The sequence below is a fragment of the Stegodyphus dumicola genome, chromosome 4 (assembly GCF_044657685.1).
Source record: "Stegodyphus dumicola isolate Sdum_Otavi_A_Nest chromosome 4, ASM4465768v1".
Taxonomy (NCBI): Eukaryota; Metazoa; Arthropoda; class Arachnida; order Araneae; family Eresidae; genus Stegodyphus; species Stegodyphus dumicola.
In genome coordinates, this window is record NC_140771.1 from 78973993 (window position 1) to 78995115 (window position 21123).

Genomic DNA, 21123 nt, shown 5'->3' on the forward strand with positions numbered 1-21123 from the left:
TAAATATATTTCATATAAATTACATAATATTTGTTTATGTAAGAAACATGAAAAATTCACTGCGACCTTTCCTGGAATAGAACCTTGGATTTACCAATTTCTAGTCAAATGTGCTAACTATTTACACCACGAATATACGTAAGAGTGAATGTCATAAATCCTTTCAGGTGGATTGAAACTGAAAGAGCAATAGCTCAAGATAAGCCCATAATCCATTTTATTTATTTAGATAGATTTATAGATTGAATTTATTTATTATAATGTAGTTGTTTATTTTATTTAGTTATCTAGATTGAAACAATTCACCAAACGTTTCTGAAAAACGATAATTTTATTTATTTATATTTTTTATGTAGGTATTTTACCAATTTTTTTCTGAAAACGCTTTTTTGTGCAAATTTACTACCTGGATTTAAAAATATAAGCAGGCAGCTACACAATATATTTTATTATATACTTTATTGTAGTTCTCAGATTTCGCGCAATAGTATATTTATTATTTCAGCTTCAAAATTTCAAGAAATATTCTTTTCGTTTCTTTACAGATTGCCAATCTTTTCCCTGGCAGACGATCAACAGTAATAACATTGTACAGTGGAGCATTCACAGCATCAGCAGCCATTTTCATATTCACAAAGGTGAGCAAAAGTCAGCTTTTCCAGAATTAAATGTAGAATTTTAGGTTTCTAGACAAGTTCTTATTCTATTGCCTTTCCTTTCGTCTTCAGCAATCACAATGCAAATTAATGGATATACTGAAGCACAGAGACTATGAATTGAGAGAGCTTGCGTCAGCCATCGCTGACCGTCTGTTTGTTGCCCAGAGATAGAATTGCTTGAAGCGGTTTTAGCTTTGCTAGCCGTAATGGCTTGCGAGAGATTTTAGGCCCTGAGCCAAAGTTTATGCGTTCCCTTTGCCTTGAAAATTTGAGGACTGAATTTTGCCTTTAATTTATTTTCCCGCAAGCTTCGGGGATTGTTGGTAATGCGATTTATCGTCTTTAGTTACTGGCAGCGCCACGTAACGGTTTTAGTAAGAAATGGCACTTGTTTTGTTATCGGTTGTATCTTTTCTGGGAAATGAGGTTCTGCAAAATCACCCTCCACTTTGTCACATTTCTTTACCTCTTCGAAATATTCTTGAAAAACTGATAGAGAACGCTCTTAAACACTGATTTAAAGGTTCTCCAGTGTTCTAGAGAATAAATGAATACGGAGTCAGAAAAGTTTCATAAAGAACTGGTAGAGGGAATGCAATAAAAGCAACGCGAACCTAAGATGGGTAACATGGTTTCAATATTGAGACTGTACATATATATTTATTTATTGATTTATTTGCAAAAACCAATTATAAATTCATTGCTTACCACATATGACTTCTATCGAGAGCAAGAACGAAACAAATACGACGCGAGGCGGAGATGGGGGACGAGAGTGCAATGTTTTATTATAAATGTCTTGTTTGTGGATCCGGTGAGGTGTTTGTTTCGAAATCTAATGTAGATAGTGATTTTCCTCCTGTTCCAAAGAGTGCAAATTTCATCAAGATTGGAATAAAACTGAAGTAGATTTATAAGAAATATACTCACAAACAAACGACCACTCTTCTTTATATATTTAATAATTTTATTCCGTTCAGCAAGGGTAATTTTACAGATCTAGTTAGTATTTAATAGAAATACAATGAATCTGCGTTTACGGGTTTTAAATCGCTTACTCTGTTACTTCACAATAAAATAAACTTATATCTTACACTTTGCTAAACGACAGACACTGATAATAAAAATAATTTAATTGGGGTAGTGGCTACACATTTCTTTTAAATCACTTAGTTTCTTTATTAAATTCCAAAGAGAAATATATTGCGATTGCTAACACATTTCTTTTATATCGACGTTGGGATTAACTTTGAAGCGCAAGTATGTTACGCTTTGCAGACTGATAACACAAAGCTTTACCAATTGTTGTTACCATGTTATATTATAGCTGTTATTTATTTTTTTAAGAAAACTGATTATCCAATAAATAGAGCTACCGGTATAAAAATTGCACTTTTAAGAGCAAATAAGACATTTTCTTTACAATTTTTTTCTTCAAAAAAGAAATCTACTTTAATTGAATCATGAATGTTTAAATGCGACACTCGAAATGCTCTATCTTAATGCATGGATATTGAGGTCAATGAAATGAGTTTCATCATTCAGCTCAGAATTTGGTGAAATGGAGGAAAATTCATTAGCTGATCAGTGAAGAAAAGTGGAAACAATCGATATTGAAGGGCACCCGCTTAGTTTTGACAGGGCCGGTGCTCGTTTAAAATATTTCATAACAATCTGGGTGTTAACCTACATTAAAAATTATTCGGATTAATTTCTCAATAATAAATTGCCTTATTATTAATAATCTGTCATAAAAAAGTAAATAATTGCATTTTCATTGTTTATGAAGTAGCTGTGAAGTTTCTTTTTTACGTAGGTATGAACTTTTCACAATTGCTTGTTCCCACTATTTGAATTAGTATTATATTAAAATTAATTATCTTTCACCTAACACGAACCCTACCATTGTCACAATATCTGTAAGCAGAATGTTTTTCTTAGAGAAGTCTTTTCACTTCCTTCTACGAAGTAAAGGAAGTATTTTAATCGTGAAAAATTTTGGGTTTCAGATTTCAACGGAAATATCCCTTTTGACCGTTCCTAAATACATTTTGATTATTTCTTTGCGTTACATATGTACGTACGGACATATGTCACGCAAAGATATTACAATATCTTTGCACAGCTTACTTCATAAGTTCATAATATGGGATATAATAATACCTAATATGGGCTGTTTATTCCTAAATGGATTGTAAAATAGATCTAAAATGGATTTTTTTCGTGATATTTGTGCACCGCCCTTCCTTTTTCTATCGGCAATACCAGAAGCGTATTTTTACTCGTATATATAAGATAAGAAAAGGAAATAAAATGAAAAATGAAAAATACGTTTAAAATGCATCTCATGTTCAGTTCGGAACAAACCACGTGTAAATTACCAATAAAAACAGAAGCACAGTGCAGCAAACTTTAAGAAATGCGGGTGGGGGGTAAAACGTGCAAAAATATATATACATCTTTCGCTCCATCATCATCAGAGAGTTGGTGTAAGGAAAGAAGCAACTAAATAAAATAGCTTCTTTCTGAACTGACAAAGACACATATTAAAGTTTAAAATAATCTTAGAAAGTTAGTAACCGTAGGAAAACAATCAAAACAGTTTGGTTTGGTTTATTAGATTACGGCAAAGCACTCGAGGGCTATCTGCCTTAAGGGAGGGATGCCTTCGTGGAGGACGTTTTAAGGGAAACTGGCTCGTATACACGTTACACATGGGGAAAACCACGAAAACACCCATGCAGCCAGCCAGTTCGCGGGATTCGAACCTCAGACCGAACTACCAGTGTTCAGCGACGTTACCGCTCAGCCGCTGGTGGGCAAACAATCAAAGTAATCTGTGACTTTATCAGTCGAACGCGTACAGGCCGAAGTAAGCCGTGCAAAATCTGAAGTATCAAAAACATAGACAAATTCAAAAAAAAAATTGCAAGGTAATAGAGAAATTAAAAAAATATATTGAAAAGATTGAGTTCAAAAACAAAGTTTACAAAAATAATAATCCAACACTTGATTGAAAAAACAAAGCCACACTGAAATTTTTTAATTGAAAATTGGAATAAACAAAGCTATATGCAAATTTTGAAAATATGCAGGTTGAATAAAAAATAAACACAAAATTCTTAAACAAGCGAAGACTTAAAAATCTAATAAACATTTTCAATTAGTAGACTGAGTCTAAAAATTTTCAATTAGTGGACGGATTCCAAAAGCGTGTAAAACAGAAATAATCCAATATGTGCAAAAATAAAAAATGTAGATTAATATTTGATGTAGAAAATAACAAATAAGAAATAGAGGTGTTAATTCTCAAAATTTGTAACACAAAAGCAACAAAAGTTTTGAAATGAAAAAATATATATAATCCTGTTTAGTAGCAAAACTAAAATGTGTGCTTTCTTTGTACGGCTAGTTAAATTATACACATTTTTTCCTGATCTACATTTAAACTCATTTCCTTGAATTGCTCTAATTTCATTAATCGGTTCCTCTAAATACGTCGAAAACAAAATTGCAAATTTTGAAATTAAATATCCCGTTCAACTTTTGTCGTACAAAAGCCAAACTTTTTAGAATTTTTTTTCATATCGAATGTAAAAATTTCCCAAATAAAAATATAGAACAAGAAGACAGAATTATAAGTTAGATATTTTTATTTGTCCCAAATTACATTTTTTATTTAATATTAAATATTTTTGTCAATTAAAACACGTCTGTAAATGGAAGTATATGTTTACGGGCGACGATTGCGAAAAGAAAGGCCGGGTAACGACTTTTCAACCGGTTAAGGGGTGGATATATATATATATACACTTTTGGTACTGCCGATTGAAGAAAGAAAGAGGCGCACAAATATTTATTATAGCAGTCCCATATATATATATACAGATTTGCAATGTTCTATGGCTAATCGTTTGTAAGCTAAGGGAGTCAGTTTTCCTTAGAAATTCCTTCACAAACGCATGCGTCTCCTAAGGCAAACCATGCAGCTTATTCTCGCAGATTTGAAATTAGATTGAATAACTGTTTTACCACTCGGCTGTTGGTAAATTTAAATGACTTCTGGAGCACTCACACGAGAGCTTTGCGATGCATAAGGAGCAAAAGTCGAACTTCGTTGCGAGGCAACCAAATGTTGCTACGTCATAGAACTTGGTGCATGGTCCTTATAAAAGATAGACTAACCCAGTGGACGGGGCGCGCGTCACCGAAATGTCCGCAAGAAAGAGTAAGGATGATCTGGTTTACTTTAACACTAAAACCTGTGGCGTTTGTATCACATAACTGTTTTTAATTATTAAATGCGATACGTTGTTTAGTGATGAGATTATGAAAGTCATTTTTTTTTCAAATAGGACTTAATATATCTCATTAAAGCAGTTTTTACTGTATTTCGCGCATTTTTTTCACTCGCAATTCTTGTACAAACATCTTTACTTTGGTAAAACGGTAAAAACACTGCGCGCAAAAATTATGAACTTAATTTTGCGTACAGATAAAGTAAAATTAAATAAGATTTATAGTACGTGATGCTTTGAAATAAATAAGGTAAAATTAAATTAGATCTGACATTTTTAAAAATTTAATGAACTTTATCAAGCAGTGATTTTTAAAACTATAACATTACAAAACGATCATTTATTTGATTATATGATCATTAAATTATTAACATTAAAGTAGATTATTTATTTTAGTAATTTATAAAATTTGGAGCATAAAATTTTCTGAGTGTAATGAAGGAAAAAAAAGAAAAAATAAAATCTAGAAGCACTCAGATTTTATATTACGCCCAAAAGGATCCTTTTTGTAACGTTTTGTGTGTTACCTATATTTATTGAATATCATGTTCTTCGCCCGTAAGCCACATACATTTGAAAACAGCATATCTTTAGAATCTCCACACTGGAGATAAAAATGTTATTTTTCGTACAGTGTTACCATTGCTTGCTTTGAACTCGTTGAGTTTATTAATAAAAAATTCGTTAAAGTTTTACAAAATATGAAATTTAAATCAAATTCGAAATTCGGCCGTCCAGATGCCCATGTTCGGGTGGAGGATTACATTATTCAAAATTTGATGGCTCTAGATACCGTCGTTTTTGTCACAGTGCGAGAAACATACATGTATTCATGCAGGTTCATCATTATTTAATTTCCTTAAATATAATGCAAGGCGATAATATTTAGTAACAACAATTTGCAAGGAGACACGGACATTTTTAGTGAAACAGTGCAAAATGCCGCTTCAAAACTAACAGCCTTTCTAAGCTACCGCCCCTTTGGGCTAATAAATTAAATTAACAGTAAATAAAAGAAATCTTATGCAGAACTAAAAATAAATTAAAAAATTGATCACTATAATTTACAATCAAAATTAATTATTACGGTTAAATACAATTTCAATGTTAGAATTAAATGTACAAAAAATTATTAAGGAATCAAAAGTGTTTATCACTATGATGTATTATGAAATATAATTGAAATAAAATTCCTTTGTAGAAATTGTGCTATACTACTCATCTATAATTTTAAAAAAGCAGCACAATTTAGAATTTCAAACAAAGCTTTCGAAAACTTGTTTTTAAATATTTTAGTATTTTTTTACACCAATAAAAAGCATAAAAATTGCAAGAGAAAATTGCTTGTTTGAAATTTTCTATTAGTTCAGATATAAAATATTATTTTCTAAAAGAAGTAGTTACAAATTTCCTTACAGCATAGGAAAAGCTAAAGGAATATCCAGCCCTGAAAGCATGCAATAGCTTTATAATTATTTGGAACGCTAATTATGCTTGATAAATATGATAAATTTTTAAAAATCAATCTCAGTTTTAAAAATAAAAATATGTAGAAATTCTAATTTGTGAAATGAGGCGCTACAGCCAACTTTTTCTTGGCAATTACACACGCTGCAATAGGCAACCACTGTTAAATTTCTGCAAGTCGTTCCTACTCCTGTCAAGGTGACAGCGGAGAACGCGTCAGACGAGGGAGAAAACCCATTTGGGTTGGTCTGTGTCTTATAAGGTCCATGATTTGGTGTAAGGATTTTATTCGATAGCTGAATTCTGTGCGAGTCAAGTGTAAGAACCGATCAATCATAGCGAAGGAAGCACGATTTGGCATTTGACCAATGACAACCGGCTACGCGTTAAACCTTGCTCCACAGAATGTGAACGTTTACATTTCTCACATGTGTGTCACAATGCATATTTTCTACATGCTGACCTGTGCCAGCTTTTCTCTCTTACGTGCAATTCCCTATAAGGATCTATCTACGATATTGCTCCCCAAATCAGGGATATTTGAGGTGCCTGTAATAGCGAAATGAAATTCTTGCTGACACAGGCATAAAGCAAAGCATCGAAGTTTTAAAGTATCAAAGTGTGTGAAGGAAGGCAATAATTTTAGCACTATGACAATAATGACGGCTAGATCGCTGCGCAGATGTGTCCGTAAGAACTTACATCCACCGTTATATTTCTATTAGTCATGCCGATTGCTAGTTTTCAAGCGCAAGGATTTTATGCGATGATGCACCGCAACTGCGCTTGGTTATGTCTAATTTTCAGTCGAAATTCGAGATCAAGCCGTTCTGCATAAGATTTGGCATAGCTAGCCACGGAATTGACCAAGCAATTGCTGCTTTTTACAGTAATATTAAATCTACTATCTAGAAGAACTGTAGATTGCAATTTCCACACCAGTCATGCTTTCCTTTTCTTGTATTTGTCCTGTTTCGAGCGTTATTCTCTACTGTAGCGTTTCATTTGTATTTGCTAGTACGGTTATGATGCAGGCCTGCCTTGGGAATGGGTCTGCTACGTCCTTGTGGCTTTCAGCGCTTCAATGCTGCCCATCACACTTTTCTGCCTCCCAGTAGACCGGATACGAGAAGAAAGTGAGAAGTGCCGAGAATCGATCTTCAAGAGAGTGGGGGACATTGCAGTCATTGCCACGGGACAGGTCGGAAAATTTAATCTTATTCCAGGTAAGTGCAAATCTTTTGTATGTATAGATAGTATCTTATAAAAATTCAAGGAAAAATAAATTGTATTTTTGCCTAACAGATAGCTTGAAATCACATAATTTTATTGAATTTAGAGGAGTCTTTTGGTCATACGTAACGCCAGAGGCTACTTTAAATTAAGCTTTAATAAGCAACTGTTGTTCAGGAATCTAATGCCTTAAATAAATGCTAATCAGTAAGAGGAGGATTATCATTAAGAGAGGACTATATTTATACGAAAGTACAGTTTTTTTCTCGTTACGCCTGCTTACTTACTGATGCATATCTTATCATTCCGAATGCTATTTAGTAAAGTTTACTTACTGTCGCAACTTACTGAGGTTTTTAACGAGTATCATTTTATTACAACAAGTGTTAAAAGAGCTGCAATCGTTGCTTATTGCAACGACATATGGGTTGACACATGATTGAGGTTAGGATGACATATTGAAAATTAGTCCAGATGCGTTGTGTCGGTCTAAACGCTTTTACAATTTTTGTTTTCGACAGTTTGGTATAGTGACTGGGCTTGAAAATTTCTTTCTGAAAATGGGACTTTTTCTCAGTACCTACTTCTTGAGAAACAATAAATCTCCAATTCTAGCTTCAGAGAACTTTTATATGGCGACCACTAGCCATTGTTAAGCTTTTCCCACTACTAAGGCCAGAAGAGGGGGCTCATTTTATTGTGGAGGCAATTAACAGGCGGCCGCCGTTACTTCCCATGAACGGACTGACAATTTACATCCATGCCTTCTCCGGGATTCGAACCCAAGCTTTTGTATATAGCAGTCAGGGTCACTAACCTTTTTCCCGTCTGGGTGGCTCCCGAGAAAAATAAATTTCAGGACCCAGTTCTCGATAATATTTATTTTTTAAATTTTAGGATATTATTTCTCTAGTAAAATTCTTGTAAACCTCGAGAATTAAATAATGTTTCCGTTTCTCGTCAAATTACGATTTCCTTTTCCTCTCTAACAAACTGTGAAAGAACTGCGGCCTTTTCATATAAGAATAATTCGTTTTGGTTGTAAAAAAATTCGGAGATGAGGATTAAAATTATAATGTCTGTGCTCAATGTTTTAATTCAATGAGTTTGAATTGATATTCCTGAAAAGAGGTGATCTCAAGAGCAGTCTATAACTGCTTCAAGAAAAGCTTGTTAGGTTCTTGCGAAGCCTGGAGAAATCAATTATGCCTTTTTTCGGTTTCGAATCTCAGATGTCCCAGTCGCCAGCTGCAAGTGCTGACCACTTACACTACGAGGGTGTGTAGGGGAACTTCCTTAAATTCTGACTCACTTAAAAGCAGGAACATGTATACATAAGAGAAAGCATGACATCCTTAAAGTGCAGGCGGTGATGAATTACCGTTCTCCACAATTTACTTCTAACTCTAATGTAGAAAAGTTTGTTTTCGAAGCCAGAATTTTCAGAAATCATCCGTGTTCTCTCCATGATTCGAACCTTGAATCTTTTAGTTTGTAATCAGATGTGGACTACTAGAGAACGCACGGGAAAATATCACAATTTCTTTTAAGTGTTCAATTTTATTACAAGCAGCGAATGAATGATCTACCTATTAAATAACACAGAAATGTGACTTTTGAAGATACTATTCAAAAGGGGAGTGAAATGAGATTAGAGTTGGGTTATTTTAAGATTTAATGAATTAGGATTAGTTCATTGAGTTCTTGGGAGTTAATTTTATGAGAACTAACTAGATTTCAAGAAATATTATTGGGGGAAAATGGCCACTAAAAATTAAAATTAGGGAAAAAAATGAAAAGGTTCATGTTTTTTAGGATCGTCCAAAAGAGCTCTTGATAGAGTTTAATTTGGATTATCAGTAGATATTATCTACAGACATTTAAAATAATGTAGCAGCGTTACATATCTTCTGTATAGTTAAAAAGTAAAAAAAAAAAAAAAAAAAAAATATATATATATATATGTAATGCAATTCTGTAAAACTATTGAATGTTTTTAATTAGTTATATCATTTACTAAATACGTTTTTATTTAAATACGAAAGTAAAAAGAAAGTAAATATTCTTAAGAACTACATCTTTTGCTTTAAAATAGTTTAGTTTGCTATTTAATAACTGACAGAATAAATATAAAAGATGGCATCTTACATTTTTTCGAATGGCAACAATCGCGAAATCGTGTTCCGAGACTTTTGGGCTGGAAAAAAAAAAAGAAGTTTAGATTTACTCAGAATTTTGAATTAAATTCAGTCAATTCTGAAGGACTTCCTTTCTTCAGAACTAAAAAAACTGCGAAAATGACTTTTTTGATTAAGACAAAGAAAGATCTTTTCTGAATCTTCGACAGAGTGATATTTAAAATTTTCACCAATCTAAGCTGCTTTTTTGCCTTATTTCTACACTTGAAAGTCTTTATTCAAACATGGAATTGTAAACATGTGTCGTCTATTGATATATAGTGTAACCAAAACTAAATTATGTAAAGCGATAAGAGATCAGAAGGTTAATAAGAAGTTTTTATTCATCGGCTATACAGTTACCTCTTCGTTCAATATTGCTTTTAAAGCTGGAAATAAAAATATTTCATTTTACTTATTTCAGCTTCGCCACTTAGCCACAAGAAAACTATCGAAGGTTTAGAGCCTGTACCCCAAATGAAAGGTAAAATTGTTTGTTAATAGTTAGCAATAAATATTTAGTCGTAAAATTCTCCCTCCCTACGAAAGCAATCTGTTAAGCTATTTTATATAACTTTATATGAATTCATGTTTTATACGTCTAACAAATTTCATTAGATATCAGTTGATGTATGCTCAATTTGCTTATATGTTTAATATCGAAATTGACTCTTATTCCCTTTTCTTTTGAAATTACATACTTATCAACATTTTTCACTGGAAAATGAAGCTATCATTTATGCTTAAAATAAACTGAATTTTGAAAATTAGTATAATTTAATATCGTTATTACTGAATGTTAGTTTTCGTTAAAAAAAAATTCAGTCTTAATCGTTAAAGTTAATTAAATTGCTATCGATAGATGACAGCACCATCAATTAAATTAAAATTGCTTTTGCCAATAGTGGTGCTGCCATCTATGGTGAGAATTATCAACTATTTTAATAGTATTAGTATGGTCCTGTTTACTGATGTTTTAAAATTGATTTTTCCCTTGTTACACCAGAAATAAATCATAAACATAATATAAAAAATAATTTTATAAATATTTTTATGTTTAATTGTACTAAATGGAATAATATTTCGACCATTGACCTGTTTGCTGACCTACATTAATGCAACGCCGTGGAGATACGCTATTTTAAATATGCTTGAAAATAAATAAAATAATGAATTTGCGTTAACATCACACAAGTTTAATTTCTGTGACAAAAGATACCGAAACTATTTCAGTAATTTTATTTTAACTTTTATGAAGAAATTATTTTCATTTTTTTTAAAACGAAATATTTTTTTAAAAAAGAAAGGTCTTTATTTTTTTTAACTTTTAAGTTATCGAAAATTCGTCAATCTTTCTTTCTGTTTAGGATTCTTGATCCTTTATTTAATGAAAAAGGCAATGATGGTGAATCGCCGAAAGCGCTTCTGCTAAAATAAAGTTTATTTTAGTAACCGCTGTGTTTTTTTACTCACTAAAATCGTTAACTTTGTTAATAAAACTAATCAGTTTAACATTAATTTGTTAGTAACTTCACACTAACTCACTTTTGTTAATAAAATTAATCACTTCAACACTAATTTGTTAATAAATTAATATAATTAATCAACTTAATACTAAGTTGTTAATAACTTAATATAACTAATCAACTTAACACTAAATTGTTAATAACTTAATATAACTAATCAACTTAACACTATCTCACTAACTTTATTTAATAAATAAATTTAATAAAACAAATCAGTTTAAATAAATAATAGATATTTAAGAAGTTGAAGCTTGCTACTTGTAATAGTTAATGAATACTGATAAAAGAAAAAAAAAAAACCTTTTGTTATTGTCTCCAGTGATACCAGTGACTAATAACGAAAAGGAGACAAGTCCTGCAGTGTGCGACGAACAGCTACCTTTCAAAGTTGCCCTCACGTCTTTCTCCTTCTCTTTGCACCAGTATTGGTTCTCATGGCTACTTTTAGCCACCCTCAACTATTCGGGATCCCTCCACTTGTGGATGGAAAGGATAAGCACAGATTTCCATACCGGTAAGCTGATAGTGCCTTGTGCCATGAATCTTTCAAGCTGTGAACATTTTTATTTATTTATCTATTTATTTTTATTTATGAAGTCAGTTAAACATTTCAAATAAAATATTAATAAATATGATTAAATAATATTTTTGTTTTCTGTTGTCATTCTGTTAAAATAAAAAAAATGCCATTGTATTTAAAAGTTCAGAATTAAAATTAAATTCAAAGTAAAAGTTTAAAATAAATTTAATCTATTTTAAGTGTAAATTTTATTTTTATTAAAGTAATTCCTTAATAGAAATTTTTAAGTTAAATGTGGTTAATTAAAAGTTCAAAAATTTAAATTAGAATTTGATCAAATAAATTTAGATTTAAAAGTGTAATTTAAAATTTTGTACTTTTATTTTTATTAAAATTTAATTTTTAATTAAAATTTAAAGTAAGAATTAAAATTTAAAAATTATATTTGAGTCGTTTAGATTTGAGGGATATAAGCTTTGCATCAATTAAATTTTTATTTAAAATTATTAATTATTAATTTGTCATCTTTATTATATCCAGTTTTCATGTATTACTTTTGTTTTAACATATTATTTTTTACAGAATGATTATTTATTTATATTGATGCTTTCTGATGATGATAGATACAGCTTTTGAAAAGATTGTGAATATCTAAATTAATATAAGATGGGTCTGCTTTTAAGTGAAAATTTATACTGTATTAATGGTTTTCTATTCATTTTCTATTTAAAGCATACAGTAACGCTGCTAAAATTTCAATCCTTTTCTAATATTTAAGATCTTGAAAACGGTAAGTGTTTCAAAAACAAAACGAAACAAAGAAGGAAAGGAAAAAAAAAAAGTATTCTTTTATGAATTCCGTGCGAGAAAAATCCTCTTCTATCTAAAATAGTATAATATAAATGTGGTTTTATGCAAAAAACTTTAATTCATAACATTTCCTTTTCTATATTAAGCATACTTTAACGGTGATAAAAATAACCCTGTTGCTAAAGTATTCAGGGATGCAGAATGAAATGAAAAAGTACTAATTGCTCAAAATTCTTTCTGTCGTTTTCCAAGTTCAACTTATACACAGCTGTAAGTAGATATATTAATTATAGATCTGCTAATAGAATGTAGATCTGAAATATTTATTCTTCACTAGATCACTACTAAATCTATTTTAAAAAGAATCCTCGAAGCATTGATAATACATGGAAAAACCACAATGAAGTTCCAGAAGTAAAGATTTTAATGGAAATACTGAAAGTACTTTATGACAAGAAGCTGCAACTCTTACTCAGAGAAAAAAAAGAGTTTCAACATTAAATTTTCTTCAAGCATATTTCGAAAATAAAATAAGCTTAAAATAAGAAAAAAAAATGTTTTTTTTTCCCTTATACGAAATGTGAAACTAATAAATTAAACTAATGCAGAAAATTAAACAATTCATTTCCGAAGTTTACTTGACCCACTTCAAATCTTCGATCGAAGATCTTAAATCTGATTTAATAATGAAGTTGTTATATGAAATTTAAAGACTTGGTCCCACCTAAAATGCACCAACTTCCATTCCTAGCTGCTCAGTCATTTTCGATAATCCTCTTGTGCATTATAGGTTTTAATCCATCTGCTCAAATTGTCATAGTCATTGATTAATAGCACCAAAACAATTTCTGAAGTTTTGACGCCTTGAAGGTTTACGCTTATAAGAATATGATCGCAAAGAATGACAACTGAATTTTAAAATGGAACATCCCATTCCTCTTCAGCATAAAGTTATTCAAACTAACAACGACAGTAAGACAGAACAAGGAAAAAATTTATTCATTTCTTGGTGCTATGCCTAAGTTGTAAGCCTACACCATAAAATGTGTTCTAAGCATAAAAACTACATGACAGTTGCATATCTTAAAAGTCATAGTAATGTGAGACTTTATTTTTAGAACTGAAATTAAGTAAAAATCAGTTCATTATTATTATTAAGGGCACACAAGTTTCCCTGCAAGACTTCAAAGTTTATTTTTGGAACAAAGATGATATGTAAAATTCCAAGCTTATTCTTTGTTATTAAATGTTAGCAAACTTCCTCGGAAGATTTAAAAGTTCAGTTTTGGAGCTAAAATGATATGAAATATCAAAAGGATGTTCATTATTATCAAAGACTTGCTGATATAATGCAACTTCAATTTCGACAAACACTGCAGAGAAATGCAGTTATTATCAGCAAACTAAATAAAATTCAGGCCCCCATTTTGCGCTTACATTTTTCAACCAAGAAAGCATTAGACGAAGATCAGGTATTAATATTTATTTTTTAACACTAGTTTTTACACTTCTGGAATTCAGCGGTTTTAAGATTTATTTTTTGCTTTTGAGTAATAATTGCTTAATTGGTCTTTTTAATTTGAATTTCTGCTTCCGCTAACCTGTGAATGCCAGCATGATTTACCAGTTTGCTTCAGATGCTTAAAATGGTTTCGAGGAGTAAATTTCAGAATGATATATATGCATTTACCAATTTTTCTCGCCTTAGTGAGCATGTACACACAAATTTATGGTTTGTGTCAAGTATCTTCTCTTATCCTGGCACCAATAGCCGGAATCGTGATGGATCGAACACTGAACTCTGCATCACAAGGTACGTTATGTAACTATTATGTATATTATTCTCCACTTCTTTTAATTAGTTATTTTAAAGCAGTTCTTTTTCCTTTCGCTTCCTTTCATTTGTGATTTCAAAACAGCTCTTTTTCTTCGCTTCCTTTTATTAGTAATTTATACCCGTTCTTCTTCCCACTTTCTTTCATTAATAATAATTAATGAGCAGTTAAAGCAGTTCTTTCTTCTCACTTCCTTTCATTAGTTATTTTAACAAGTTTTCTGTCACTTCTTTTCATTAGCTATTTTAAATAATTCTTTTTTCTATTCTTTCCATTAGTTATTTTAAACCAGTTCTTTTTTCTTCGCTTATTTCCATTATTTATTTTAAATCAGTTTTTTTTCCTCCTTTTTATTGGAAGCTATAAGAAGCAATTAATGCTAGGGCAGAAAAAAATATAATTTATATTATGATAACACATTAAAGATTTTTCGAAAACCGCAGATATCCATGCCTGTTACTGAAAGCAATAACTAGTAAGGATCACTTATTTAAATTCTTGAATTCCACTAGTCTTAAAATATTTTAAGCTTCGAAACCTCTAATTTTGATATTTCTCTTATCCTGTGATACAAACCTTTTAAAACGAACCCCCCCCCCAAAAAAAAAAAAAAACTGAAAAGTTTCAGATTTTAAATTACGTCCAAAGAGGGCATATCTTTAGAATTTCCCAGACACAGTTTCACTCTACGGGAGGGAAAAAAATCATTTTCCCTTCCGTAGAGCGTTGCCATTACTCGCTTTTAAATCGTTGAGTTTGTTAATAAAAAATTCGTTAAAGCTTTACAAAATATGAAACCGATAATAAAACAAATTCCAAATTTCAAATTTGGTCTTCCAGATGCCCTTATTCGCAGTAGGATTATGTCTTGCAAAATTTGATGGCTCTAGGTACCGTTGTTTTATCACAATGCAAGAAACATATATACATTTATGCAGATTCTTCATTATTTAATTTCTTCAAATATAATGCAGGGCGATAGTATTTGTGGCAACAGTTTGAAAAGTAAAACGGATATTCAGAGTGATTCAGCGCAAAATCGCAAAACAAAAACAATAGTCCTTCAGGCACAAAGCCCCTTTGGATTAAAAATTTGTTAAAAATTTTAATTTCAGAACTTAGCAATAATCAGTTTCATTGTTACATTGAGCATAAACATTCGTTAAAGATGAATGCGATTATTGATAACGCGATAATATATTGAACACGATAAAAAAGAATATTACCTGATTACCAGTGTATTAACGCGTAACGATCCATCCTTAATTTTTTAAGAAGTATTTTGCGTTATATGTGTAATCTGTGTTTCTAGTATTTATTTATATGTTAGATTATTTGTTTAGAGTTTATTTGTAATAACCCTTGAAATAATCTTCCACCTTCTACGCCTGCTTTACTTTAAAAAAGACTTTAGAAACACTACAAAATCTGAACTATTATTCAAATATATTTTGTCACATTACTTTGAGAAAATAAACCTTAGTATTTAATAGTTTGAATTGTGTTTTTCTATTATTTAATTTAATCTTTTACCTTCTTCATAGATGTAGATATATTTAAAAATGTTTAATTTGTTTTGATTAAATGGCATGTTTCTAAATTTATTTAAATTAAAAGCTTTTAATATTAGGTAAAGATTTCTTTTTTCTTTTGTTTATTCCTTTATGAAAGATTCAAGAGATTCGAAGAATCCAAATATTACATTAAAGTGCAATATTATTTAATGGTATATCGGCGATATGCAAGTTCCAATAACTAGTGAAAGCAGCCCAGCAGTGGTATGTTGGTGATACCCAAATTCTAATAATAATTAAGCTCAACATGGCTAGAACTAGGCCTTCAGAATTTTTGAGCCAAAACTTGTGTTACATAACACAAGTTATATTTTTGCTTGTTCTTCATAGAAATTTGGATATCCATAGGTTCTAAAGGAATGATATGAATAGAACTTCAAATTACCTTACTTATGCTGCGCTAACTTTTGCAATATGTTATTGCAACAAAGAATATAAACTGTAGGGAATACATTTAAAAATTTTAGTCATACTTTCTTAGTGCTGATAGTTAACGCCCGATCAAGACAGTTTGGGAAATGCCTACACAGTGTGAATGAACCAAACTTCCTATGGAAAAATTGATCGAAAAACAGAAAGTCAAGAAGATACTATTGCAAATTTCTTTTTAATGACAGAAAGCGAAGTTGTAACGTGATGATTCTCCCTAATGAACCACTGGTTTTGTCTTTTTAACTTAATTGTAATTTCTCTGCTCAAAAATTAATAAAATCTGCATAAAATAAATTCTACGTTCATTAAATTTCAATATTTTCCCCTAGAAATGTAAGAGTAATTTGTGAGAAACATATTTAATCAATTAAAAATGTTCGAAATTTTCTTAAACTTGGGAAACTTTTATGCAAATTATGAGCTCCGAATGCTTTCTCCCTGTAATTAACTGAAATGAATCGTTTTGATTCAAAATCCATCACGTTGATTCAAACTGCGTATTAAGTTAAAATTATTTACTTACATTTCAATCACGTCACACCTTCAAAATAATTCATCAGTATATTAGCTTATTTTCAATATTATTCTTATCATTTAACTAACTCGAACATTTGCATCAATCGAAAAATATTCATTTTGTTTTTTATTTCAGAGCACTTTATTTGTTAATTATTACAAGATTATGAATAGCTTTGGTCTATTAAGTTTAGCTTTTTATATGTAGCTTATTATATTTAGCTTTAGTCTTTTCCAAAAATATTGGTTTTTAATATTTTACGTCAGGATTTTTTAAAAAAATATTCTTGTTTCATTGCGAGCTTATAATTAGAAGTTCTTGTCATCGTCAATATCTCCTTTATTCTGTTTGCTATATTTATTCACATTAAGAAATAATTTTATTGAAAACTATAAAAAACTGCATAGAATTGTCAAATTTTTAATTGCTTCCTGTTTTAAATACTATGACCCAGCAATATCTCAAGATATTCAGAAGATGGTAACATCTCTTAGATATTCAAAACATATTCAAAATTCATTACCTCTGTATTTTCATAGAGAAATTATTTTAAAGAAAGAATGATAGTTTTTTTTTCTCTTATGACCAATTTTCTGTTTTTCCTTTTAATTGCCTAACAGACGCATTTAGTAAAAAACATCTCATATTTTATATCTCTACATCAAAATTTCCCCCTGTCCTTTAAACTACAGTTCATTACTAATACTTATTGTCCTATTTATAATGCATGAATCGATTTCTCTATTAATTTCAATGTCAAAATTCTATCTTATAGGATTTGTAATTATGTTAAATTTTAAGAATAACTGGAATAATAAATCTCCATAGGTTATGAAATTCTGTAACATTTATAAAATTAAATTTGACTTAATTTTTTTATTACTCTTAAACTCAGTTTTCTTTCTCTAGTTCCCTATTCCTTTTCTTTAGATTCTTTTTAAATTTTTTTAACTAATTTTCTTAACTCTTATTTGTATTTTTGTATTAACATGGATTCTCATCGATATCTTTGTGTATTTTATCCATTCGTGAATAGAATTTCATCACGAAGTCATTTCTTTTCCAGAACCAGATTACGATAAGCGAAAGCTGATCAAGCTTCGTTCAGGATTCTGGCCAATGCTTTTCACTACCATCGCCCAAGCCATCGTGCAAGTGTGCAAGTTCTTCGAAAACGACATTGCTGTTTACATCTCCATAGTCTTCACCACTATACTCAGATCTTTTCACGTTGCCGTAGCAACGGCCTATCTCAGAATTAGGTAAGTTACATATACATAACTGAAAATGGCAACTAAAGATCTCTGAACAATATCAGTATTTTAATATATATCATAATACTCCGAAATGTAGGAAAGGTACAACAAATTTATAAGGCATTTTCTCCTCCTTTCCACATGCCTTCGTGGTGAAACTGGGAGCACGCTCGACGCGTGTTCGGAAGGTCCGGAGTTTGAATTCCGGGCAAGGGTATTGCGAATTTCTTCAGTTTCTAAGCTTCGAAAAATTCTAAAAACTCTTACAAGTAGCCCCCATACTAAAAGGTGGTGGGCGATAATTTATCAACACCAGGATTTGGCGGTTGGGTCCCCTGCTCCCCAGTCGTCATTTAAATAGGGGAGTATATGAAATTATTTTCTCCTTTCTTTCCGTATGCCATCGTGGGGTAACTAGGCGCCCGCTCGACATATATGGGGAAGGTCCGGACTTCGAGTCCCAGTGAAGGCACGTTTTTGACGTTCCAGCATCCATAGAACCTAATTACTCTACAAATTAAAGATCGTATTATAGCTGTCTCACAAATTGACTATAGCTTTGCTGATAATGAGACAAGTAGCCAAAAATGTTTATTACTATCCAAATTTAAAATTATGAAGACATCATTATGAAAATATGATTTATAAAAATCTACTGTTTTTCATAAATGGCAACATATTAAAACTTTTACATAGGTTTCAGTATGATAATTAAAGCTTGCATTGATTAATTTCTGTAATTTTGGAATTTAAGTTTGAAGTTATTTGAAGTTAGTTTTCTACCATCAGCAGCAATTTCATAGACAAGCTATCATTTTTTGAACTTTTTTATACATAGCTGGTAAAATAAATTAAATATAAAATAATTGTAAAAATGTTAATAAACTGATTTTTAGTTTCTGTTTTAAAAACTGAGAAGTAATTGCATTGTGGAAATGTTTCTAACTCGTTTAAAAAATATCTTGATTTAAAAAAAAAAAAAGTTTTTTTGGTTTTACACATTAAGCGTCTTTATATAGTATTTTTAACACAAGAAAGACAAAGGAAAATTTAAATCTTCTTCAGCAGAATATTAGCTTTACGAGCTCAAAATGTTTTCATATATATTTTTACGTCACCATAAAATATTTTTTAATATCTCTTACATGATTACAGTAGAAGAATTAGTTTAAAATATCTAATTAGAATTAAGCTGCACAATGATTCAGAATGAATTCGCTGTCTGTGAAGGATTTCTGTATTATTCTTCGGGAGGGAATGTTAGATTTTATGAGGTCTATATGAGGTATATGTTAAGTGAAGCGGATCGGAAGTACTTTTTTTTTTTTTTTTTTCCTGCAAAAGTTACGCTCATTCAATCACTTCCTGTTATTAACTAAATTAAATTCCATAAAAATATCTAGCAGCACGACAGTTGTAATTGCACTCAGTTTCAGTCCATACTCTGGCAAGGAAATGCTGCGTCAGTCCTTGAGGTGGGTGGAAGGTTTTCGATATTTTTGTTGAACCTGTCGTTTCTAACAGAACCCCTAAACTCGTTTTTGCTAATTTATCATCCTGAAGACTGAGGATTCAACTTGTCTCGTATATGGTTAGCAAAGTGAGGGCGGTGCGCCATCTTAGTGAATGAAGATCTTCAATTCAGCCCCTTCCGCTGCATTGCATACGTATATAAATTCGTATTAGTTTGAAAAAAGTAAAATGGTAAAAATCTTGTTGCTGTTTAGGTCGCTACATAGCAAAGCTCCAAATTCGGCAGTTACAAGGATTTAGACAACTTCTTACATAGAATATGGTTTAATTTGCACATTTTGAGTGAGTGAGTTAAATCATATTATGTTATATTATGAGAACTGAACTGAAATAGCCTTCACAGAAATGTATGGTCTTCATAGAAATATCATGAAATATTCCCATAAGTGCAAGGCCTTCATAGACATCTTATGGAATTTTACCACAAGTATATCGCCTAGAAACCTCACGAAATCTCCGTAATTATATGGCCTTGTATTGGAAATCTTACCGTAAGTGTATGTACTTCACAGAAAGCTCATAAAATCTTACCATTAATTCTCGAAGACTGTATACATTCTATAATTATAACTAGTCAACTTTCATTAAAAATGGATTTCTATAATAGGTTCCCGGCTGGCCATTTCAACCGTCTTCTCGGTATAATGAGTACTACGGCAGCAATTGGCTCATTATTACAGTTTCCACTTTATGTCTGGGAGTCGAAGTCCCAGGAGGACGTCTTCCAGGTAAGTTCCAGATTCAAAGATTGTCCGGCAACAAAATATTGCTGCACATTTTCTTGTTGCAAAAGTGCTATAAACTAAAGAATTTTAAAATTATTTATCATTTTTAATAAAATATTTATCTAGCGAGTAAAAAATGATAAAATAAATAGATGATTGTTGAAGAACAGAACACGAAATACTCACATCCATACATAATTAAACTTGTATTTTGTAAACAAAGCTGTATAGAAAAAGACCTTACAACGTCTGTGGATTAGGGGAAGAGACTTGTGCTTTAACTAGAAAATGTAATAATTTTATACCCTTTTATTCTGTCCTACTCAACTACGCTATTTAATGGTTAGACATTAACTGTTATGGCCGAGTATCTCCATCAAAAATCCTACGTTTATAAAGCTTATTTTAATTAACACGGTACTTTTTTATGTTGAATCTTTCCTGCGTTTCTACTATTTCAGCCAACTCCACCAAAGTTCAAACTAAATGAGTTTAAGTAATGAGCGAGGAGGCCTCTACTTGAGGTCTGAACTTAAAAAATATTACAAAGTTACAGTCTGT

The 21123-nt window shown here is 30.9% G+C and overlaps 1 protein-coding gene across 2 annotated transcripts in view; it reads left to right on the forward strand.

Annotated features, from left to right (window-relative positions):
• The window catches only part of LOC118195527 (equilibrative nucleobase transporter 1-like), a 123136-nt gene that overhangs the window by 96394 nt on the left and 5619 nt on the right, over nt 1-21123 (forward strand). The window contains exons 5-11 of one of the 2 annotated variants that reach the window (XM_035367152.2): nt 546-638; nt 7443-7650; nt 10259-10318; nt 11680-11874; nt 14399-14503; nt 18115-18310; nt 20445-20565. In XM_035367152.2, the coding sequence (XP_035223043.1) occupies nt 546-638; nt 7443-7650; nt 10259-10318; nt 11680-11874; nt 14399-14503; nt 18115-18310; nt 20445-20565 (978 nt within the window). The remainder of the gene's footprint in view (nt 1-545; nt 639-7442; nt 7651-10258; nt 10319-11679; nt 11875-14398; nt 14504-18114; nt 18311-20444; nt 20566-21123) is intronic. The other variant, XM_035367819.2, reaches the window with a different exon arrangement.